Genomic DNA, 26,290 nt, shown 5'->3' with positions numbered 1-26,290 from the left:
AAATGTGATTCATTTTAACAAAAAAATTAATAAACTGTAAATACCACATGGATTGGTTGGTCATCCCGACCAGAAAAGGGGATGGTTCCATACCTGGATGGGAGGCTCTGAGCAGCCAGAGAGGCATCCTGGCCAGGAGAGAGGAAGGAGTCAGACCCAGAAGGGATGGATAGACAGCCCATCAGATTTAAAAGAAGCCGCAGGGGATACGTTATTCTCCCAGGACACGAGATGGCAGCAGCTCTCCATATCGACACCCATTTGGGAACCAGCAGGGAATGCTGGGAGATGTAGCCTTGTTGGGGACCGTGGGTGCTGCAAAGTGGTGCTGTAGCGAGATGTGTTCCATAATGTATGGGATTTCCGTGTGACCCAGAAGTACTTCCATTAGGCAGCAGCCCTGGCACTGGAAGTACTCCTGGGTCCTCCATAAAAGGGTTAAGTATTCTCTTATCCAGGTGAGTCAGAGCTGGGAGGACATAGAGCAACACTCAACTGGAGGAGGCTACTGCGGTGGTGAGAGGATTTGTGGTGAGGTGATTGGAAAAGAGATTGTGTGTTTACTACTTTTTGGTGGTATTTTGTGTAATAAACACACCCTTCATATGAACCTGGGACTCTGTGTGTGTTAGTGTTGGGGTTTGTAACTCTCTGACGGCCTGGTTACAACACAAAACATAACGTTGATGAAGTACATAACCAAAAATGAAAAATGCTCCAACTTACAAAACAATTAACTAATTCCTGATTGCACCCAACTGTCATGCCACGTGTACATTTTCTAACTTTTTATATTTTTATTCATTTTATGTCTGACTTTGTGACTTCTCAGTTCAACCCATTATTTTAGATTTCCTGTAAAACTGTCTGAATCGTGTTGTTTCATCACAATGCCAGGGTCACTGTTAGTGATTAGATGTTTGTTTTTGGATGTGGGCTTCTGCAGGATTAGCCATAACACAGAACTGACAGTTGAGTATTCATAATTGGAGACTGTATCCAAGTTGCTCCCTTACCAAACAGATATGTGTCATATTTGTTGGTTGCTGTGTTTGTCAAGTTTTAGTTATTGTGCTAATGGACAGTTCTTTGGGTTCAGAATCCCAACATGTGCCTACACATTGACTGTTTGCTAATTATTATAAGCAATGAAGTACAGTATGCTTTTTTAACAGCTTTGCTAACTTTGTCCCTCTGTGATCCTCTGCTGCCCCTAACTCATTAGACATTATTTTTAATGGCCTTTTTTTGTGCTTCAGCGAAGTGTTATCAGATGAGCCATGTGAGTGTGTGCCCAATGTGGAAGTTTTAAACATACTGAATTGTCACTTGTCAATACAAAAAAGCATTGTGAAGAGAATTTTGAGAATTATCTACAATCTAAATGCATTGTGCATTATTCTGTGCATGTAATCCCTCATTTGCTTTGGTTAGGTTTTGGTAAGCATTATAGTATATTAGAAATTTTATGCAAAAAATCTGGTGATTTAAGCGTCCTGTTACATGAAATTAATTTTGTAAACAGTGGCTCTTTGGTTTATAAACAAAGGGGAAAAAACACTGCTGCTGTACGTAAATCAGCTTGTTATAAATCCTTCTGAACAATGAAGAAAGGAAAAGGCTGAAACAAATAAACAGGCTGGTTCAGTGCTTATAAAACCTTATGCCAAGTAAGAAACACTTTTTTGAAGACAAAGCGTGAGAATGGAGATCTTTCTGTTTGTGTAGTAAAATCTACTGCCAATGATTTGAATTGAACCATAGCAAATGTATCCACACTTTTTACTTGATATTTTCTGCACTGTGACCACAGAATTCTTGAGCCATCAATGTTATAAAATGTGGAGTTTGTGAATACAGTATTTGTAGCATAAAAAGTTATAATTTTAATTTTTGCATGTGTTCATTATTTCTTTAGTATGTGAAACTATACAATATGCAAAAGTAATTTTTCATTGGTACTTCTAACTTTTCTTTTTTTCCTTCATTCAAAATAATTTAGTCTTATTTTTTTTGTTTGGATTTCAGGGTCTGAAGAGATTGATGACAATTTGTCAGAAACATTTTCCTACTGACCCATCAAAATGTGTGGAATACAATGCATTGTAACTCCAAAAATGTATATAATTTTGCTTCAAGAGATTAATTCCAATGAACAGTAAATATTCTTCATTCTAGAACTTTTTGCTGAAATTATGATCAGAGGACAAAAGGCAGCATTTGAGGACGTACATATCACATAACCCAGAGAGAAAAGAAACTGGCCCTTTGTAAGCCAAACTCGTATCTATAATAAAATTGGATAAATTTGTTTGAAGATGCAATTGTGAGATTTACAGTTTTATGTAATATCAGAACATTTGATTCTAAACATTTCGGAAGCAGCTTGCACCAATAAAACACTGGGAAATGTCTGTTTATTTACAAGAACTTGCATAATAATGTTTTTTTTTTTTTGCTTTATTATGTTTAACAGGGTTGAAAGCTACACAAGGTCTCTTTTTTTTTTTTTTCTTTCTTCAAATTCATAATCATGTGGTGTGCAGTTTAAACTTACCCTGCTGGGAGCATTCATTCAGGGTGCACCCTTGTTATGTTAGTAATTAGTGACATGAATTGGCAGTCTTGATTATTTTACATTTTCAGGTACTTTTGGTGTGGATGTAATTCAGATCAATTTAAAATTACACTCCAGGATAATTTTTCACAGTTCACTAAGAGTATAATTCTGAACTACTGGATCTTTGGCTACTGCTTTCAGTGTGCTTTTTGAAGAAAGAAATGTTTGGTATGCTTTATAGCAAAAAGTGATTATGTATGCTCATCATTTGGTCAGTATTCTGTTATTATTTCTACTAGTTGTGTATTTTAATCTTGTTGTTGTCAAATAGGTAAGCAAATAATGCTTCCAGTTGCGTTAATTCATCAGTAAAACATTATATACACATTTTTGATATGTGCAGTCACACTTAACGTATTCTATGATTTTTATTACTTATTTTTTTGGCTTAAGGTTATATTAATAGTTCTAATTTATCTGTGAATATGCAGTAACAAAAGACCACAGCATACATACAACATACCGATCAGTTTCCAGAGGTCACGCTCAGTCTCCACTCTGTGGTGTATTCCTTCTTGTGAACATTTTGGAGCAGTTTACTTTGATTATACTGTAATTCTAATGGAGTTGTGTTTTGCTCCCTGCACCTCTCTTTTTCTATGAGGTGAATTCAGGGAAATCACATGAAGACAATATAAATGTTTTGAAGCTGGACTGGTTATTGAAAGTTGGAATATAAAGCATTCGCATTGCTCTGTTGTACATTATTTTCTCAATAAATAATTTGTACATTTTGTATGAAATTGCATTGTACTTTTGAATGATTAATATTTGTACCCTTTTAAAGGATGAATGTATAATTTTACTATCACAATAACCTCTTCGCTTACTGATGTTGAAATTTGTAACGTTTTTATTTGGGTGAGTATGCTTTTCAATTCAGATATGAAATTTTTAGGCTAACGGCTTTAATATTTAAGTATTCCAAATCATCAGGTTATTTTTTTTCTCTTATTTCCTTAGTAAAATTCAAACAAGCCTACTATATGATGTAGAGCAGGGGTCATCACATAGATTTGACCTGAGACTAATTTCTGTTCGAGCAACTACCCCAGAAGTTTTTTCCAGAACTATGAAAGCTGCTGCCTGGTTTTATTCCTTCCTATAGCATTGAAGAGGAGTGGTGAATACACACAGTACAAGTTAAGTAAGTGAAACTGTTTGAAAATCCTGTTGTTCAAAATGCACGGTTCAGTTGAGGAGATGGCACCCTCTTTAAGAAGATGTAAACCCCAGACCACCACCACTCCCCGATAAACATGCAGTGCCAGGTCTGGATTGAGGCCATAGAAAAGTTTCAAAAGGGTTAGATCTGTTTCACATAGCCTATCCCTATGTGGACTGCTGATTAAGCTAGCCATAATGCAAAAACATTTATTAGTTGGTTTTTATTAAACAAAATTGTGACTGTCATCATTCTTTGTGTTGTCAGTGTTCACTTGGTACCACAACAACTTCAAATTGCCAGTTACTCCTGGCCATGGAGCAAGGCCTCATTTTTATTAGAATACAAAGTTCATTGATTTCTCTTACACTTTTTATTTAGGCATGTGCTGTTATATGCGTACATGTTTTTCTGTTGTTTTTGCACTAGTTGTTAGTGTAGTGCTCTGAGATGGTCTTTAGCAGAGAGATGTATAGTGGGGCAAAAAAGTATTTAGTCAGCCACCAATTGTGCAAGTTCTCCCACTTATAAAGATGAGAGAGGCCTGTAATTTTCCTCATAGGTATACCTCAACTATGAGAGACAAAATGAGAAAAAAAAATCCAGAAAATCACATTGTCTGATTTTAAAGAATTTATTTGCAAATTATGGTGGAAAAAAAGTATTTGGTCACCTACAACCAAGCAAGATTTCTGGCTCTCACAGACCTGTAACTTCTTCTGTAAGAGGCTCCTCTGTCCTCCACTCGTTACCTGTATTAATGGCACCTGTTTGAACTCGTTATCAATATAAAAGACACCTGTCCACAACCTCAAACAGTCACACTCCAAACTCCACTATGGCCAAGACCAAAGAGCTGTCAAAGGACACCAGAAACAAAATTGTAGACCTGCACCAGGCTGGGAAGACTGAATCTGCAATAGGTAAGCAGCTTGGTGTGAAGAAATCAACTGTGGGAGCAATTATTAGAAAATGGAAGACATACAAGACCACTGATAATCTCCCTCGATCTGGGGCTCCACACAAGATCTCACCCCGTGGGGTCAAAATGATCACAAGAACGGTGAGAAAAAATCCCAGAACCACACGGGGGAACCTAGTGAATGACCTGCAGAGAGCTGGGACCAAAGTAACAAAGGCTACCATCAGTAACACACTACGCTGCCAGGGACTCAAATCCTGCAGTGCCAGACGTGTTCCCCTGCTTAAGCCAGTACATGTGCAGGCCCGTCTGAAGTTTGCTAGAGAGCATCTGGATGATCTAGAAGAGGACTGGGAGAATGTCATATGGTCAGATGAAAAAAAAAACTACTCATCGTGTTTGGAGGAGAAAGAATGCTGAGTTGCATCCAAAGAACACCATACCTACTGTAAAGCATGGGGGTGGAAACATCATGCTTTGGGGCTGTTTTTCTGCAAAGGAACCAGGACGACTGATCGGTGTAAAGGAAAGAATGAATGGGGCCATGTATCGTCAGATTTTGAGTGAAAACCACCTTCCATCAGCAAGGGCATTGAAGATGAAACGTGGCTGGGTCTTTCAGCATGACAATGATCCTAAACACACCGCCTGGGTAACGAAGGAGTGGCTTCATAAGAAGCATTTCAAGGTCCTGGAGTGGCCTAGCCAGTCTCCAGATCTCAGCCCCATGGAAAATTTTTGGAGGGAGTTGAAAGTCCGTGTTGCCCAGCGACAGCCCCAAAACATCACTGGTCTAGAGGAGATCTGCATGGAGGAATGGGCCAAAATACCAGCAACAGTGTGTGAAAACCTTGTGAAGACTTACAGAAAACGTTTGACCTCTGTCATTGCCAACAAAGGGTATATAACAAAGTATTGAGGTGAACTTTTGTTATTGACCAAATACTTTTTTTCCACCATAATTTGCAAATAAATTCTTTAAAAATCAGACAATGTGATTTTCTGGATTTTTGTTCTCATTTTGTCTCTCGTAGTTGAGGTATACCTATGATGAAAATTACAGGCCTCTCTCATCTTTTTAAGAGGGAGAACTTGCACAATTGGTGGCTGACTAAATACTTTTTTGCCCCACTGTATAAAAATAAAGTGAACTCAATTTACTTTCCCAGGCACTGTTCAACTCACTACATTTATTAAAAAAAATGAAAATAGTAATTATGCACTGCAGAATAAATTCAGTCTGAAAGCAAGCAATATGTAGTGTGTTTTGTTTACTGAGAGAAAGCACACTGTGTACTAACAACAAGCAGTGTGTGGGAATAGAATCTGAACGTTTCTGTTCACGTAACGGTGACAAGTAATTACTTTGACTCCAGGCTTTATTAGGAGTTTATGTTCAGAGATGCTGGTACCTTTTAAAGGATATTTGAAAGTAACAAGCAATTTTGTTAAGGTTTTGTGTTTCTTGGCCCAGTACCATTGAGTCTGGATATTAGTTTAAGAGCAGCAAACTGTTGCCCAAGTGGTCTGAACACAACACACCACACACTCCTAAAATGCTGTTTAGTTTACCTAAGAACTAGTGAAAACATTTACTTTAAATGTAATTTACACTTTATATCAAAAAATCACAAGGAATTCCTACCCAGTCTTAAAAATAAAGTTTTACTGATTGGACAAATGATCCGTTTGATTTGATAAATGTTGCTGTAAATTTTGCAAAATAAAGTCCTACATGTAAATTATTTATATTCTGTGTATTAACCTTTTATTTTTATATATATTCCTTCTAATTATTTTGTACATATGTGGTACCACCTGGCTTGGATGGATGATTATAAAGCAGCTTTGTGAGTGCTGTAATTCATCTTTAGCAGCGTTCTATATTTATTCTTCTTTATTAAACCAGATTTAATCCTTGCAAACGGTTAGTCTGGGAATTCCAATATGAATTCTTTCATGGAGAGATCTGCTCACTGACCAAATAAAGTGTGGTCAATAAGATCAATAATTAACTAACAAAGATCCCATAAATGCATTTTTTATTTATGATGATAAAAGGCTTTCAGACTTAAGAATAAGAGTGATTTCTCTCAATTGACATGTCTTCTCTTTTGATCAGGGAAGCAAATAGCATAAATGTATTAATACATTATTTAAAGTAATTTAAGGGCCCAAGGCATTTAAAGCTTTATATGCAAGAAGATGAATTTTGAAATCAATCCTAAACTTAACTGGAATTCCAAGTGACAACTTAAGAACAGGAGTTATGTGGCTGTGCTTCACTAGTCATAATCTATTTACAGTTAATTCAAAATGCTGCTGCAAAGAAAAATACAAGTGGCCTATGGATAAAATATTGGAGTAGGCAATTCTGATTTAAATAAATGTGTGAATGTAATTTCCTGTATCCTGCAAACTAAAAGTCATAATTTTGTTTCTTAGCAGAAAGTTTGCAATCGCACAGTAATGTGCACTTGTTAAAAGATGCCAATTTGAGTGCTAATTCAACCAAACCAGTGGTCTGGTGTCAGAGTGACAATTATATTCCCACTGATTAGTATTGTTTATTCTCTCATTGTTATGTATGGAGTTTGATTTCATAAGTATGAACTAAAGAAAAGAAGGTTGGTGAAGTCTGGTCCACTGTGTGAGGTCCAGGAGTTCTAAGTTAGTGCTGCGGTCGGTGAGACTCTGCTGGTCTCGGAGTTCAGCTGAAGGTTTCTGAGAGCTCTTGTTAAACATGGAATGACCATTCGTTGTTTTGTTTTGTTTCTTATTCATTGCACGTTAATGACACATTGGGAATTTGAGTAATACTCTTTTGGAGGACATCTTTAGAGTTTATTATTATTTATTAATCACTTTTTATACATGAAGTGCACTTAATGCTAATTTTTTGATTGAAGCATAGTCATTTTTTGATTTGGACTGGTCGTGCTAATCCTAGATTATAGGACACGGGTCATAACAGGTTGTTTTCTCGTTTGTGGTTGAATATATTTGGACAGTCTCTGCACTATAATCCTGAATTTAATTTAGTGGGTTTATTGGGAAAATGAGTAATGACATTTCAAGTGAAGAACTCCTCCTAAAGGCAATGTAGAAAGACCAAATGGCTGGCAACATATGTAATGGACAGTGCGTAGAAACAAACACTCGGCAGCAGGCATGTTTAAAGAATGCACACCTACAGGAAATGTTTGGTGTGGATTGAGTTAAGTCCATTCGTTTTCTTTTGTATTTGTCAGGGCCTCCAACAATACAAATAATTTATGGACATCAGTAACTTGGTTTAATTAAAACAAGTGCTTAGGAGTTTATAGCGAAACCACAGCATCTAAAGATAATGAATTGCTATTATTATTATAAAGAGAGTAGTAGAGGTTCCTGCATTTTTAAAAGTCTCTGACCTAGTGAAGTGTTGAATCCATTCTCCTCTTGGGAGTTTTATGCAATATCCTAGAAATGCACAGTTGAGGAAGCGGTTTATTTATATATATATATATATATATAAAACGTGTGTGTGTGTATGTATGTATATATATATGTATATATATATATATATATATATATATATATATATATATATAGTATGTATGTATATGTGTTTGTATATATTTTCAGCAAGCTATGCTGTATTTCGTCAAGCTTATTACATTGTGTTGGTTGTTTGCCTGTAAATGGAAAATGAAAAGGCTGATGTGCATTCTTGGAACAAATTGAGCAATAGATGATGTCCATTCTAATATGCCACTTTTGCTCAGTTAATTAGAGAGAAGTCATGTTTGAGTTAATTGGAAATGCTGTTAGTCAGGACCTCTGTGATGCCCTGGGCGCCTTCTGTCTCCCGGGACGTTGATAGTCATAGCTGAGGTGGACTGCAGTGAATGAGGACACATATAACAGGCTATGGTGCAAAAGTGCATGGTGCATTTAATGAAACTTCACAACAGTGTTCAAAAAAGTGCAGTGCAACAATCTTTAATAAACAATCCATAAATACAGTTTGTTGTATAAGATAAAAACCAAGAAATAGATGCCAAGAATAAAAGCAGAGTCGGAACTGGCTTTGCTTCTTCTTGAGCCCCAGTGTATCTCTGTGTTGTCTTCCCTGCTCAACCCTCTCCGGCTCGTTTTCAGCTCCTGGCATTTTAAAGAAAAGGTCAGAGTGACACCATTTTACTGTACTCCTCTATTTATATTGATCACCTCTAAGGCGGAAGAGATTCGAGTTACTTGGATAGGTAGGACTCAAATATATGAATGCTGCATTATAGTTAGGCAAACATCTTGGAGATACCACATGGCCATGACTTCAGTAAACCAGTTTGCAGGTGAATGATATGACTTGGAAGAGATGAAGAGGGTTACATTGGCCCCTTTGCCCACCTTGACCTAATTGTCACCTGAAGTGGGCATTTTAGGTTCTGGGTAATAAACCGGCACTGACAGGCACCGTCAACTCATGGCTGAGGCATTGCACTGTAGACCACAAGGCCCACCGCTGGTTACTTGTGGGACACTTGAGCGTCTTCAGCATTTTGAGAAATATGTGAACGATTTACACAGTGTGGTTGAGACAGGAATAACTAATAGAAAAGTAGCTGCCAACAGGCTTGAGAGGTGGAGTGAGATAATGTTAGCTCACCCCTCATTTGCTGTGCACAGCCCTCCAGGAATGAGGAGAATGGAGTTCTGACACAAATGGGCTGTAGAGAAGAATATCGTATGACGTGAACGACCAGAGGCCAAACCAAGTCTGTGGAGATCATTGATACAGCACTTGGAAAAGCGCCTCTTGGACACTTTTTTTTTTTTTTTTGCGTTATCCAGAATGAAACAGACAAAATGCATAAACAAATAGTTCATTTTTTTTTTATTTAGGAATAAATTGTTGCCTTTAAATGAAATTACCCTTAAAAAGGAAAAAAGAAAAAGAAAGGCGCAAATTAAAATTGCATAATGAAAGGCTGCCATGCCTTTGTTCCGAAGTGGGGATGGATTAGGCTAACCCCAGTCCCCTGACAGTACAAACCCACGCCTCAGAAATGTGGAGCATTACACTTGAAAGCTGAAAGGCAGGGGGTGGGGTGGAGGGGTGCAAGAAAGAAAACGAGAAAAAAAAAAAACCCAAACTTTCTCACGCCATATTGATCTAACAGCTTCCAGCTGTCCTGAATGTGGGAGCCAGCGGCGGTCCGGTCCCTGGAGTGTCGCTATGGGAACACTGTTATGGTAACTGGCTTTCATTAGAGATGGAGGCTGTTTGCAGCTGCAGATGCCAAGGCTTGTGGCCGTGTTAAAAGCTTGTTTTTCTATCCTCTTGAGGTTGGTGGGTCGCAATCAAAAAAAAAAAAAAAGGGGGTGTTTTGGTGGGAGGCATATTTGAACTGGCTGGCCTTCCTTCATGCCAGGCTGCAGAATGCCAAGTGAAACATAACAATTCTGTGTAATCTCATTTTTGTCGCCCTGTCCTGGGACGCTGGTGGGGGTTGGGGGTCGGTCTAAATTTAAAATGCACAAGTTGTCGTCTTGCTTCAGTTATTGTAAAGAGTGCCCGTAGAGTGTCTTTTTATTTAATAATAATGATACGGACATGAAACAGATTAAAGTCTGAATTAGTTGATTTACTTATCTATTTATATATAAATAGATTTAAGATGTGGTAACATTTTCTGGTCAACATGGCATTTTCATCATAAACTAATTGTTTTGCTGGATTGTTACAATGATTATTAAAGAGAGAAAAAGGCAGCTTGTAAGGTAAAAACTTATTTTTAAATACATCCATGCCTCTCCAGTGACGTTACTTCATGTCTGTTATTATAATAATTATAATAATAACAAACACAAGAGGTCTGACTGTTGTCATTGTACCACCGCTGCTGGCCAGAGTGTAATCTTATTGACCAAAAAGATTGCACACCACAAGATGGTCGTGTTAATTGGGTTGAGTGTAAAATAGTCGGCTATTTAAAATCTACAATAGAATGACCAGAACAGTCAAATACAGGCTGGGAAATTGTGTATGTGCTACTACTCCACGTTAAGAGTATAAACTGAAGTTGGTTGATGGGAAACGATAGCTTGGCTGATCATGTGGCATGAAAAATGAAAGTGCTAAAAGCTTTGTTTTCTTACTAGAAGAGGAGTGGTGACGGTCAAATGCAGACCACATGTTTTGGATTACTTTTTCTGGGTTCTGCCCAGAACTGGTGAATGGCAATGATGAAGCTCTTTTGTGCTGTTAAAACTGCCAGTGTACTGTGTCTGTACTTGATGATGAGGTGTACACATTTAAAATTTGTTCTCTAGACTGACTCATATTGAAGCTTTGTGTTAGGATTTATGATGAGTGGCACAGTAGTTCGTATTTCTGTCTCTTGGCTCCAATTACCTGAATGAAATTCCCAGGTTGCTCGGTGTTGCAGTGGAGTTTGCCCATTCTCCTAGTGTCCTTGGCAGATCTCTCTGCTATATTCTTACGTTGATACGGTGATGTGGCAAATAAGTAAACCTTTAGTAGTAGTGCGCCCTATACCAGTTGAGCTAGTATACTGGAGGGCATTCTTCTTCCAGTGTAGATTATGAATAAACCGTTTTATTGGGATGATAAAAATCAAAACTTGCCAACACATTTAAACATTGTAAAGGTTGTCACATCTGTGTTGTTTGTCTACCCCTTGACTTGTCCTGGAGTGGAGGGAAGATGAGAGAGAGAGAACACACACACTGTGGACGGGCCAATGGCAAGAGCAGGATGTTGTCAACCCTCTCTGGCTCTCGCACATAAAAGGAAAAGGAAGCCCTTACTTAGCACAGGAGGGATTTTTCAAACATCAGAGTAGATCTGCAATTGCAGAAATGGCCAATTCTGAACCAGGATACTGAGGATAGATACAAATACAATCTACAATACAGGATACGATTCTGAGGAGGATACTGGTGGTGCTGTGCCCAGTGGGAAGTCTCCCCATCTTCTCTATGGCATTGAACTGAGCTTCACTGGATTTTGGATTGAACTTGCATATCGTCAGGATTAGTACTTGTTGGTCATATGTGGTGCCTTTAGTTGTTTTGTGTTGGTCTTGTTTGAGAATTGTGTATGAGCGTGTTGTTCTTTTGTGGTTTCAGTTCACTATAATCACACCATTTAACTACTGTATATAAGTGTGATGTCTTGTTATTTCAGGGGAACACCGGGGTAGCGGTTTGTAAAGCCCCATTAAGAAATACTAGCAATGAGCTGCTGGGCTGATAACATGAAACATACATGGAGAATGAAACTGGAAATGGGATTTGATATCCCTGTATTAGAGTATCAAACTTATTGTCTTTGTGTATGGACTTGTAAGTGAACTTCAAGTCAAGTGGCTTTACTCTTATACCATCCTTAGACAGTGGCATGAAATGGCATTCCCCAGGATGGCAGTGCAGCATATCCATAAAGTCCAGACGATTACAAGACATGTGAAGAACTATATTATACTATAAACAGACAGACAAATGATTATTAGGCAAATTAATAGAAATAAACTAAGTAATTTAGTGATGACAATGGCTGATAATTAATCGAGAAAGCAGTAGTAACAGATGTCCCGTATGTAGATAGACTACCAGTAGCAGATCTGAGAACAGAGGGGCGGCAAGCATGGAGTTCAGAATCCCGTCAGCTAAGGGGGTAGAAGCTTTAGCAGAACTGGCTCAGATACTACGGTACTTTCTGCCAGATTGAAGTGGGACAAAGAAGACGTGTGAGGGATTGGTCCTCCATAATGCTGTAGGCTTTGATTAAAAAATGAGTAATAAATGAGTTCAGAGAAATACCCAGAGTGCTATGCGCGGAGTTAATGCTGACAGGAAGAAGCTGCATCTTTTGTTTGCCTGGCAGTAGTAGCGTGAGCAAGCGAACAAATGACGCCAACCTTTTAGAGTTAAAATGAGGGGAACACCTGCAGTCAAATCTATTTGAGTAGAAGGGCATCAATAAACATTTTGATGGAGCAGAGATGTGTTGGTAAAAAAAAATTAATGAACTTAATACAGTTGTTATTTGTTAAGAAAGTAAGTTTCAGACTTAAAGGTATACAGGTGAGATCCTGCTATAGCAAATACTGAAGTAACAAAATTTTCAGAATAATGAATACTTTTTGTTGGCCCAGACAAACATTCAAAAAACATCCTGTTTAACAGATTTTTGTGTTAACAGAATGTAGATTTCAGTATAACAAACGTTTTCTTCACCAATAAAGACCACCAAAGATGATAATGCAATGCAAAAAAATACTTAATTCTGCACCTATACTTTTTCAGAGTCTTGGGGAACCTTTTAACAGGCTGTTGGTCTTTCTTGTTAGACCAAAAGAAAGTGACGGTCTGTTGTGAAATTTCTGGTCGTGGGCAGTCTCGGTGAGTGAAGGCACCTACCTGAATTCTGTGTCAGTGCTCCACCAAGCGTCCGTGTGGGTAGTTTTTGTGTATGGATACTGGCCTGTTCTGTATTTCCATTAGAAAAAAAAAAGTCTCATTTTCAAATACATTTTTTTGCAGTTTAAGAAGTGCTATTTTTTTATAAGAGAATTGTCAAGTTTGGGTCACAGAGTTGCATGACAGAGAGGAAGGCGAGTCCAAGTTTCCAAGGAAGTTACAGGCACTTGTATAGAGTAAGCAGGTACAGTCTCAAGACTTCATTCAAAACTGGAGCTGTTCCTTTAGAACTCAAGCACATGAGATAGGAGTCACATCATAGCCAAGCATCGTGCTTTAGCTTCCATCTTTTGCTTAGAACACCAGCAGCTTGGAATCACCACGGTGGTGGACCAAGAGAGTGTGAGGAAGAGCAGGTTCAAGCTCGGTGTTCATTCTTCTGAACATTGTGCGACAAGTAAGTTATGCAGTAAACCTGATTCTGCAGAGGACAATCCATTGCTTTGCCCTTGGTTTACTGCTTACCAGATGCAGCAGAGCAGCTATGGAGCTGTCCATCCACCCTGCCATTAGAGATGGTGAATCGCCGACAGCCCAGTCATAATAGTATACATATTTTCCCTATATTTGTTAAAATGAAATATTTTTTGGTCCCATAAATTTTGTTACAATGCGATTCCACCTGTATACACATATTATAGCAGTATCTGGCATTACTGTTGGAATTTTCAGTTTTACTGTGATATTGGTTTTAGGCCATACTACCCACTCCAAGCCTGAAATTTAGTGACTGTGCATGTGTATCCATAAAAAACAATTTTATTTTCATGTTATTTTCCTGGCTCCGTCGTCATCTTTAGATCGCTGCACAAGTCGGTGTGTGGAGTTTCCTCCTTCATGCCAAAGACGAGCAGATTTTAAGACCCTAACTTGTCCTGATGTGGGTGAGTTGTGTGACATGCAAAGGACTACTTTATGGCTGGCAGGACAGATAGCAACGCTAAAATGATTAACCGTGTTCATCTGGTAGATGGATGAATGGATTAGTTTACTTAATAACAGGAATATTTATTGAAATGTAATTCATATGAACTTATGATCTTGTTTCATGTTCATGTGTTTTTAATATTCTTGGGGAAGAGTGGCCAACTTGACTGCAATGCAGAGCAAAAATGAATAGGGACGTGAAAGCGACTATGTCAGTGTCTGTTTATAAGTGACATTCTGGCAGTGGGTAAGGACCGACAGTAGATGCCAAAACCAAGGCTGGCGCTTCAGTTCCCAGCAGTGACTTGCTGGGTGACCCTGAGCCTGTGTTGGCCCCACCTATAAATAATAGAAAGTTCACAGTTTAACTGCATATCTTACCTGTACTTGAAAATGCTTTGGTATGGAGTTCTCTATAATAGAAGGGGTGTCTGTGTACATAACCATGACTACTGTGCCTTGAGTGGTACATTTCAGGGGCCATTATGATTCACATTGTGTGTTTTTGTCACGTCTGAAACCCTAAAGTGACTGCGGTGAATGTTAAAGACACGTAGGAAGAACCATGAATGAACGGGAGAGATCTTGACCAGCAGATCGAATTGATGTTAAAGGGGTTAGTAAAGTCACACTTGAGGAAAATACAAAGAACAGTGTTAGTCCCACCAAAAAACTAAATCAAAGGGACAAAACAAAACTCACAATCAAAGAGCATAAGTTCAAAACCAAAAGAGCGTGACCATAAGAATTTTCTTTGTGTCACGGCTTTTTCTGACATTTCTTTGAACCACTGAAGGATTCTGAAGAAATTGGGTGCTGCGGTCTTCTAGCAGAATGCCATTGACGTAATACATCATATCAGTTTCATTCACATGATGGTAATAGGACCCACTTGTGAAAACAACATGTTGGTGTTCACAAACAAAAAATGATGGTGAAAGAAAAACTTTGAATTCTTTTTTACAATTGATAGAAACAAATACAAAAAAGTGATGGTGTAATGAAAGAGAATATGCTGAAACCAAGAAACACAATGGCACTGTAGGAATTCAGTAGTGTAGGGTTGTATACAGCACCATCTACCAGCACACAGGGGAACTGCAAGCTTGCAATGGTTAAGTAAAACTGAGCCACATAATTGGAATAAGTGACAGATGATGTTAAGTGGAGGAGTTAAACGCTGTCGCCCGGTTTTCACATTCTGTTTACCACCCCTCTCTCCTTAGCGTTCTGCTACAAACTGAAATTCAACTCCTGGGCCTCTTCTTTTAACTAAGGTGGGCCATTCACACAGTGCAGCCTGTGCCAGTACAATAAGAAAACACTGGCATGGTACTTCAGATACTTTTCATCATCAAAAACATCGAAAGTGAGGCCAATACTAGATCTCGGATACGTGAATTATTTTATCTAAAATAAAGTATGACTATAAATGGCCTCAGTGCCAGGAAGTAAGGGTTGGTGTGTGAACAGAATCTTGTTGTGTGCTCCAACCTCCCCCTCAATCATGCTGACTTGGATTTGGCAGATTCAGAGTAAAAAGAAAGTGTCATGCGTACCTGAAAACGACCAAAGTACTTTACAGGATTTTAGCAGCCTGCCCCCGGCTTTAGTTACTTTATTCCAACCACACAGAAGCACTGAGAGTGAAAGCGGGCCAAGCGAAGAACCTCCAGCATCAAACTCTTGATGACAGTGGATGTGATGGCTAATTACAGGTGGATCTCTTGTTACAACAGATTCATCTTACACAAATTTCTCAATTACAAATAAACACCCCAAGTATTTAAACCAAATTTAATTTATTTTCATTTAGCGCCGTGATTCTTCACCTTTTTTGTGTCATGGACCCCTTTAAGAGTCTGATGAAAGGTATGGACCTCTTTCCTCAGAAATATTTGACATAAACACAACTTTGCATGTGATGAATATAATGTACTTTATTTATTGAGATTTGATTGTCTCATACATACAGTATATGACATACACAAAGTATTATTAAACTTTAAATAATCTTAAAAAAAAAAAACAAAAAAAACAAAATGGCCACTCATTATAATTATGAAATACAATCCTATATACAAATACAAACTAAAACAGACTACCACTATGTGTCCTACTACCATTACTATTTTAACTACTACATATACTCTAAATCAACAGTACCAGGCTGTATAGTGAATATAAATATTAATTTTTATCTAACTTTCACAGACTCCCTGAAATCCACCCATGGACCCCCTAGGGGTCCACAGATCTCAGGTTAAGATCCCCTGGTCTAGCGGCTTCCACTTTCTACTTACAGTTAAATTAATTTAGTTTTGACACAGTTGGATACATAGCAGCCGAGTTGAACGGTTAGATACTGCACACAACGTTCAGTCATCTGGTGGTTTTGTTTGCATGCCTGTCGCTGAACGTAACCGGCAGCACGTGCAGCCATGCAGTGAGCTCAGTCGCAGGTAAGCAGCTCGATCGGCAGCCAGCCATTTAGCTTAGCAATACAAACCGCTGCTTGCAAGTCCTGTGTGACGCTGGACTTTTAAAATTCCCTCCATTATTACACAGACTATGGCCTTTCCAAAATTTGGTTTACAATGTGCTCAGTGTTGCAGGTCCACAAACCATCATTGGAGATGATGATCAGTAAGGGTGGTCCATCATTAACACCGTCTTTCCAGACGGCTCTTTTCCATACAGCTCTAGTACATGAAAACTGAAGAGATGTTTGCTCATTTTATAGCTCATTTGTTAACTTGATATCCTATATTTGCTCTGTGTTGTCACAGCTAAGCATGTTCCACCAATTGTAAAGTGGACACCTTTGGTTCTCAAAGAAGTTCTCACATGTCGCTGAGCAGCAGGAGGAGTTAGTTAGTTAGTTAGACAAGTGGGGCCCTTCTTTATGTGTACCTCCCTCCAAGCCCTCGGCTCCTATGTATCCCTGGACTGTTGCACTATACCCCGCTAAGAAAGTCACACTGGGCCTCTGGTGGATTCACCTTTTTTATAAGCTGTCCCTGTAGCTGTTCATTTGAACAATGGTCCACCATCTCTGTCTATTGTGTTTTCCTACTGTGGTGCCACTGTTCTTCACGGTTCCTGCTTCATCTCCACTGCTACTAGAGTCGGCACCATTACAATATGCTAGCAGCAGCTTCTCAGATCCTAGCTGTTGCTAATCTGTGATTTGACATTTGTGTCATTAACTGGTGCTGAGATTGTATTGTCGATTTTCTGAAGTTACGACCTGGCTGTTTAAAAACCATCCACTCATTAGATGAATACAACTACATTGAATAAAAATGTCCTCCTTGTGTCGGCTATCACAGTCAAACACAGCAGATACCCTGACGTGGACATCTTTGAGATAAGACTGGATGAGAGGCCTGGCCTTCTCTTTATCATTGCAACATATTGATGACTGCACTAGGAATTGCTACTTCTTGCTGGCCCAAATGCTTCCAAAGCCCTGAGAATGTGGAGGGCTGAGTGGACCCTTCATGGGAAACTCACCACAACGCATCGTATCGCTCACCGAGAGACGTTCTCCACTCGGACAGCTTACATCCTCAGTGCTTCTGTCCAAGTTTCAGTCAACACCAATCCATCAAGGGGAGAGCTCAACCCAAGTGAATCGGCCCTGTTTTTTCATTTCTCGTTTGATTATATGCAAATGTGGCGAAGGGCTTTCCCAGCAATGCACTCGAGTTTCTGTTTCTAATTGTGTCCAGGATGCATTGCCAAACATTTGAGCTGACGTCGTCCTCCTTGTGCTACTACAGCTGTGTCCCTGAGTGAAGTCAGAGCCCCTGGGTGAGTTGTGCTTTCATTTGTAGCCTCTTTTGCTCTATTTGTGCCTGTTGGAGGAGCAGTGGAGTTGAGGTGCTGAGTGGTGGGCAGAGTTTAGTGCTCTGTTACCACCCAGTTACAGTATGTAGGATTATGTGCTTATTTACAGTATGTGAATCTAATTATGTGCTCTTTCACATTTATGTATTTAATTATGGCTTTAATTTTTACTGTTGCTAACTTGAAGTGGATGAATCTTCTGGAAATAAGACCGATTTTTAAAAAGCTGCGATATTTGCAGGTACTTAACAGAAGGCACAGCCCCAGCCAAGCTCCCATCTCTTACCTCCTTTTACTTATCCCCCCCACCAAACTCTTGAATCACTGAGCCCTGTAGAGGCCATTTTGAATGCAGTTCCCCTTAGCAGATTTCCTACATATTCATGCTTGCATGGAACTGTCTATCTTCACATCATCTGCCATTTCAGGGTACACATTGAAGAAAGTGGAGCTGAGGCAGCACATTAACATGGTGGCCTCTCAGCTCTAGGAGAGCCCAGCCACTGTTCTCCTGGTGTCTCCGACGGCTCTCTTCAGGAGGACTGTGGACCCTAAATTAGCCCAGTGCTGTGTGACTGCTGAAGAACTGGCACTACATTCAAGGCATCTGCTTATACATTTAGAAAAGTGCAGCATCTGATATGTAGAGACATTTAAAAATAAAGCTTTAAATGTTTTTACTCAATTTTGTCATTTTTCCTATTAATTCACCCATAATAATGACAATAAATGATCAGCACAGTAGCCATCAGGTCAACCAACACTGAAAGCTGAAATTGCTGGCCCCACTAAGGTGCTCCTTATTATATGGTATCTTAAATAACTAGAACACCGGCAAAAGCCTAAGGGAAATAAAAATGAGAAGAATAAAACAACACACTGAGTTACCGTCGCACACATAGATGTTTGCTAAATTCTAATAAATTGTTAAATTGAAACCCAAACATACCAACTGGGAAATAGCAGCTTGATTAATTCAGGTAGCATCATCTTCATTCCTTGAAAGCCGCACAGCATGCATGGTGGCACAGGTGGGAGGATGGCACTCCATCACGTTAAACCTCTCGTCTTTGACAACAATTGTGCCAACTGGCACAAGTTTAAACAAAGAATGCAGAAGTGGCCTGTTTACCATCTCAAAAAAATCGGACACCATGTAGTGTTTTAGGGGTTTACACCAAAGTCAAATTTGTGGAAAAATAGCTTTTTGGGTGGCCTTGGTGACACTGAGTCACACTGCTTCATTGAAATGAAAGTGTTTTCCTTTATATTTGCTTATCACAAATTCCTTGACTAAAGTAGATATGGTTGACCTGTGACAAGTGACACTAGCCATCAACCTCCAATCATCATCCTGGTATTAGGTCTGCTTCGGCTCATGTGCAGAACATGATGTTCAAGCTTCAGCATTTTTTTTTTTTTTTTACAGACCAGGCAGGGAGCTCCGTGTCACAGATACTCTCATATTTGAGGACTATGATGTAATGACAGGAGACAATGCAGGAGTATAAGATGTCATCTTTAAGGGAAGATCCTCCTCATGAAAATGGCTGCTGTACCTCAAGCATTTCTATCTAAAGTAAGTCCAGCACGACCATGTCACTGTCTCATAGCGCTGACGCCTATTAGCCGGCCATATTCTTCATATGTTCTGATACCTCTCACCCCAAGTAGTCATGCTCTGGGTTCCCCCAGGGGCCGAATGGACAAGGGGTCAACCTCGAAACACCTGGCGGTGAACTTTTCTCAGCAACCTCGAACTAGTTGACGTGTCTTGGGAAGAAGTTTAAGCACTTGAGCTGGACCGACAGCATCACTGCCTGATGTGCTCAAAGGCATCGGATGAACTAAGTCTAAGTAAAGTATCAAGCCCACGCTAGCACTGAAGGCACCTAATGAAGAGCCAGAGAAGCCATGTCCAGCTCCTTCATGTTGTTTAATACTAAAAGAGGGAATTACACCATGTAATTCACATAAGCCACGCCAAACTAACGAGCTTAACTGTCTTTAAGATATGTCATTATCCATCATTATAGCCAATGTAGAGGAGGGGGAGTAGAAAATAACATTTGGTAGTGGTTTGTTTGAGATTCCCTGCTATGACCAGCAATGCAATCATTACAAAGTTTAAATGCCACTTTGCTGTCCTATAAGAATGAATGACTGATAATGGAAAGTCACCCACCAGAGAGGCAGAGAATTCTGTAACTTTGCTTCCACCTAGGAATTTCTCCATGTTGCTAGCCGCCCTAACTCTTCCATCAAATGGACTGACTGAAGGAGTTGTGTGTGCAACCAAACATGTCTTGGAGGGATGTGCCATGAAGCTCTGCTCAACATCAGAAACACAGCAAGAGAAGGACCATCATCCTTGACCTCAAGGAGCACAACATTAATTCCAATGGCCGAACAAATGTCCTGTATAAGCATCAGCTAGAGAGAAAGGTCTACGAGGCTTTGACAAGATCCAGAGAGTAGGGAAAAGCACACGAAGACAGGTCAGCCTAGAAATTTCCTCCATTTCCCAAAGGCAGCGCTCCCCAGGTTTCTCTTAGTTTTTAAATTTATACTCGGGCATTGCACTCGAGTTGTGGAAACAGTTACTCCTCTCTGTTTTTCCATGCCACCCAATCACAGACTATTGGCCAGAAGCACTTTGATCATTTATTTCTCTTCTACGTTTAGTAATATCTGGGCTCACATATTGACTCAGAAATTGAGCAGCATGAATGTGAATCCATAAAACACCTGGCAAATTCAGGACTTTACCATGAATGATGTAAAAGAACGTAAATAACACATACGCAAAAATTGTTCATTTACACACGGGGCTTCTCATGGTTGAACGTTGCGTCCTTCACTTACATACACTCAAGCTCCACAGTATCCCTTGTTTAATTATCAAGAGTACTGATGGGACGCAAGTCAGAGGAGAATGAAAGCCATTACCTCAGTCAGGTGTAGTTTAGTAAAGGCCTTGTCACGTTGTGCGACTTTTCCAGCCGTTTTTAGTTATACCCTTCATTTACATAATCTTAAATTGTAGGCAAGTCACTTAGTGTGGCATACTCATTTAGATTCAATCAAACAGGTCTCATTTGTCCAAGTTGTAGGGGTGGGCTGTGTGTGTGTGTGTGTGTGTGTGTGTGTGTGTGTGTGTGTGTGTGTGTGTGTGTGTGCACTCATGAGCACTGACAACCAATGAATGTTCATCAAATGCATATAATGAAGCGACGAATAAGGAACATGAGGGCTTTGGACCTCACAAACAGAAGAGCAGCGTGTCTGTCAAATGTCTTGTGTTTTATGTACTAAAAGGGGCAACATAGTGGCTGAACACATTGTACACGTTAACATCTTTGTACAGTGCTGGCTCCTTCAGGTAGCATATCGGCTGTCACAAAAAATGGGCGTGCAAGATGGTGCTAGTACAAGGTTGGCACTTAAGTCACTGAATTTGTTATGCCCTACAATTTTCAGTACTTTACATTGGTATGGCCTAGTGACGAGATCAGGAACTGCAGCAGGCAAGTCTGACAAATCCCCACTATTAGAAGTCACGTAATGAGACGTTGGCATAAGTTGTTGCAATAATAACTATCTGACTTTGAGTGTGTTTTTACAATTGAGTAAGTCAGCTAAGCTGTAAGCCGGATTCACACAATTACATTCAGAGGTGCACCTTAACACAAGAGTGTGTTCCATGTCTTTTTTGTGCGTTGATGTGGATTATTAAAGTGCTTTTAGTACACATACTATAGGTTTGGATGTTTTCATGAGCTAACTCCACATGCAACTCTCTGCCTGGGTCAATTTATGTTTAAATAATGGTCTCTCTTTTTGGTGCCATTTCCTATCACATACAGACATTTTCGATGAGCCATGTTGTGAGTTTTGTGGTGTTCTTGTAGTTTGATATCCACTTTGCCAATTATGATAACAATCACGGCTACTGCAAGCCTAAAGATGTGTCAGAGACAGTGACGACCATGGATCACACATACACTCGGTCTTATCTGTATGAAACAGGAATCAGAAAAGGGGAGTTCCTAGGAAATGCCAAGGGTGGGCTTCCTGCGTTGTGTGCTGTCCTGCCAGAACCAAAACACTAATATGCATGATGGGGCATTTTTGGGTATCTATGCACTAAAACTATGCAACAAGACACATTTGTAGCTTATAATTGATTTTACTGCTGTGCTGCAGATCACCTGCAGTATGTGGCTAAGTAAGTGAATTGGAATAGTGACTGACTTTATTATTGATGTAACTTCCTAGATATTGTCCTCACAGGTGGCGCAGTGGTAGTGCTGCTGCTTTGCAGTAAGGAGACTGTGAAAGACTGTGGGTTCGCTTCCCGGTTCCTCCCTTTGTGGATAGAGCTTTGAGTACTGAGAAAAGCCCTATATAAATGTAATGAATTATTATTTAATCTGAATTGTGATTTTAATACAAACAATATCTGTTCTAAAAGCATTCATACATATTTCTCCTTGTAAACTCAAATCTCATGCTGTCTTTTTATCGCAAATCAGACATTTAAAAAGCCTCAACGGGTTACCACACGAGACTGGAGTAGAAAAGGATTATCTGGTCAAGTGTCTGCCAGAGAGCCAGGATGGGGAAACAGCTGGGCGGTATTTTCCGTACGTCGCTTAAATCATCAGAGATCAGATGTCTCATCTTGGATGAGTTAATGCCAGTGACACTCATCCTGGATAAGTCAGTTTTTCAAACGCAGCCGTGTAGTAGATTAGTCGAGCTGGATCTAATCATCTGAGATGAATGCGCGCGCCCGTGCTGATTGAAAAGCCCATATATATTGAGTCTAGAAAACATGATCAGCAAGTCTTTGATAGGCTGTAACAAAATGACGAAAGAACGGGCACATTTTTTTTCACACAAGCGGAGCAAGACCTTTTATTTGAAGGACATGAAGAATTTCAAGATTTAATATGCACAAGGAGTAACACTGCAAAAGCAGCCCAAACCAGAAAAGACGGCTGGCAAAAAGTGGCCGACAAACACTAAGTACTGTGCATTGTACTTACTGAATGCAGCGTTTCATTTCCTATGTGACAGATTAATTATTACTTAATATGTCATAATTCCAGAATAAACGTGAGCACAAGAAGAACACGGGAACAGGTTAAAATGAAGTACAGGAATATACATCAAACTTGGAAATATTGGTATATAACTATTTAAAGAATTGTTGACATAAAGAATCATATATAATGTAAAGAACATTAATTTTAAAGCTAATAAGAAGGCAGACAAGCAAAAAACAGGTGGAGGTCCACGCGGTCCAGACCTAACCCCTGCAGAAGAGTTGGCTCTCCAGCAAAATGCCCATCGCTCTGTTTCTGAGGGCATTCCAGGGGGAAGCTCCTCCTCAGAACCAGTGGCAGGATGCAGTGGTCACTTAATTTCAGGTAAAGGATGGTCATTGCATATATTTGTCCTCGATGTGTGCCATAGGTATGTTCCATATAGCCCTCTTTTTTGTTGGGTCAGTTGCAGGGAATGTCATATCCCTTGAACCTGTGTCTGACCAACGAGATATTGATGAAGGTCAAATATTTGATGAAGACACTGTCTGATTATTCATCAGGAGGAGAGGTACATTTTCCAAATAATGTTTGATCAAACTCCACTCTGATCAGTCCCATGTGCCCCAATCACATTTGGAAATCCTGGTAATGAGAATGTTAGGCTGATTGTGGGATTCTTCATGGAACTGTGGATGTTTTTGCCTGTGTATTACCTACCTGCAATGGCATGAAACGCCTCTTTTATTGTCTGCACACGCAGGTGTCCAGGAAACACTATGAAAACCCGAAGGAAATGTTTCAGAGCCAAACAGACTTTACAAATTGCCTGGCAAACTGCACTTTTAGGTAGATTTTCCGCATCGCCTACAGTACAGTAATCCCTCCTCCATCGTGGGGGTTGCGTTCCAGAGCCACCCGCGAAATAAAATCTGTGAAGTAGAAACCATATGTTTATATGGTTATTTTTATATTGTCATGCTTGGGTCACAGATTTGCGCAGAAACACAGGAGGTTGTAGAGAGACAGGAACGTTATTCAAACACTGCAAACAAACATTTGTCTTATTCAAAAGTTTAAACTGTGCTCCATGACAAGACAGAGATGACAGTTCCGTCTCACAATTAAAAAGAATGCAAACATATCTTCCTCTTCAAAGGAGTGCGCGTCAGGAGCACTGAATGTCAGAAAGAGAGAGAAAAGCAAACAAATCAATAGGGCTGTTTGGCTTTTAAGTATGCGAAGCACCGCGGCACAAAGCTGTTGAAGGCGGCAGCTCACACCCCCTCCGTCAGGAGCAGAGAGAGAGAGAGACAGATAAAAAAATCAATACGTGCCCTTCGTGCTTTTAAGTATGCGAAGCACCGTGCAGCATGTCGTTTCAGGAAGCAGCTGCACAAAAGATAGCAACGTGAAGATAATCTTTCAGCATTTTTAGACGAGCGTCTGTATCGTCTAGGTGTGCGAACAGCCCCCCTGCTCACACCCCCTACGTCAGGATCAGAGAAAGTCAGCGCAAGAGAGAGAGAGAGAAAAGTAAGTTGGGTAGCTTCTCAGCCATCTGCCAATAGCGTCCCTTGTATGAAATCAACTGGGCAAACCAACTGAGGAAGCATGTACCAGAAATTAAAAGACCCATTGTCCGCAGAAATCCGTGAACCAGCAAAAAATCCCATATATATAAAACTATATTGCAAGTCTCTAAAAAAGTGTCAGATGATAAAGTCAGATGGTTGGGAGGGCAGAAAAAGCTAAATTGCAGGGATTCCAAGGCTAAAAGACCACCCGACCCCCACTGGACATTCTACTGAAGATAAATGTACTTGAGTCAGACTTCATTGTTTCCAGGCTTCGTCGCAGATGATTTGATGCAGTAGGTCTCATGGACAGCCGGGGGGCACCAATGCATATCTTGTTAATTAAGAGTAGAACTAATGTGTAGCGGCGGCACGGTGGCGCAATGGTAGCGCCGTTGCCTCGCAGTTAGGAGACCCGGGTTCGCTTCCCGGGTCCTCCCTGCGTGGAGTTTGCATGTTCTCCCTGTGTCTGCGTGGGTTTCCTCCGGGCGCTTCGGTTTCCTCCCACAGTCCAAAGACATGTGAGTTAGGTGGATTAGTGCTTCTAAATTGGCCCTAGTGTGTGCTTGGTGTGTGGGTGTGTTTGTGTGTGTCCTGCGGTGGGTTGGCACCCTGCCCGGGATTGGTTCCCTGCCTTGTGCCCTTGTAGCGGGGCCACATAGTGTTTAAATGTCAGTACTGCGTACGTCTCGTTTTATTGTCCCGTTTACTGTTTATGTGCATCAGTTAATGCCGTCCCCGAAAAAAGGGGACGGATGATGGAAGGAGACCACAGCCACAAACCTGGAAAACACCAGTTTACAATCATTCAATCACAGCCGTCACAGGATTATTTAAGCCAGCAGGAGGAGAAGGAAGAGAGAGGAGATTTTTCATTCACGACCACGAACCAACGGTACCAGTTATTGTCCACATCGCGCTTGCCAATCCAGTTTGTTTTTCCATCTGCCGGATTTATTTCAAGGACCTCACCACGAAAGACCCCGGGGTAGGACTTAATCATCCACCATACACACGAGGATTCACGGTGAGGCTGTTCCATTTTTTCCGGGGAGATTCAAACAACTCAATATCACTAATTCAGTCATCCGCTTTCAGGACAGTTTCATTATTAGCGGACTCGCGTTCTCATTCATTTTCAGTTTATCATTCATTGTTGTTTTCGTGTTGTGTGTTTATTTGTTACAGGGACAAGGGAGGGTTTTTGTTGTATATATTTATATATATTTGGTGGTGTTTTGTTATTGCTGGGGTGGAGGGATATTTATATGTTTCATCATATACATCAATCGGCCCTCTGTTCCTGGGGTGTGCCTTTCCTTTCCCAAGTTGGGGGCCCCTTATAACATCGATGATGTCCTCAACTTTGTGGAAGAAGGGGAGGCGTATCTTGCTGTTAACCCTTTAACCCCAGAAGAGCTTATAGGGGTGATAGGGGCATCCCTCTCGGGGCCGGTGCGGAGCTGGTGGCTGACGGCAAAGAAGAACATTAAAGACTGGGGATCCTTTCGTCGATCTTTCCTCGCGGCTTTTCTTCCGGAAGACTATGAATCTGAACTGGAGGACAAGCTGCGATCCATGGTGCAACTGCCTTCGCAATCCATCCGGGACTTCGCCTATGAATATCGGGCTTTGTGTTTGAAGTGGCGGCCGGCTATGTCTGAAGAAGAGGTGGTCCGCCGCATT

General features: G+C 40.2%; 1 protein-coding gene across 2 annotated transcripts in view; it reads left to right on the top strand.

Moving 5' to 3' along the window:
- The window catches only part of prpf18 (PRP18 pre-mRNA processing factor 18 homolog (yeast)), a 46,058-nt gene extending 42,695 nt beyond the window's left edge, over nucleotides 1–3,363 (top strand). For both annotated transcript variants that reach the window (XM_028815158.2, XM_028815149.2), the window contains one exon: nucleotides 2,029–3,363. In XM_028815158.2, the coding sequence (XP_028670991.1) occupies nucleotides 2,029–2,109 (81 nt within the window). In that variant the 3' untranslated portion in view covers nucleotides 2,110–3,363. The remainder of the gene's footprint in view (nucleotides 1–2,028) is intronic.
- The last annotated feature ends 22,927 nt before the right edge of the window (nucleotides 3,364–26,290 follow it).

The sequence above is a fragment of the Erpetoichthys calabaricus genome, chromosome 1, assembly GCF_900747795.2.
Source record: "Erpetoichthys calabaricus chromosome 1, fErpCal1.3, whole genome shotgun sequence".
In the NCBI taxonomy this organism is placed as follows: domain Eukaryota; kingdom Metazoa; phylum Chordata; class Cladistia; order Polypteriformes; family Polypteridae; genus Erpetoichthys; species Erpetoichthys calabaricus.
Note: the sequence above shows the minus strand (reverse complement) of the source record. Positions and strands in the feature narration are given on the sequence as shown.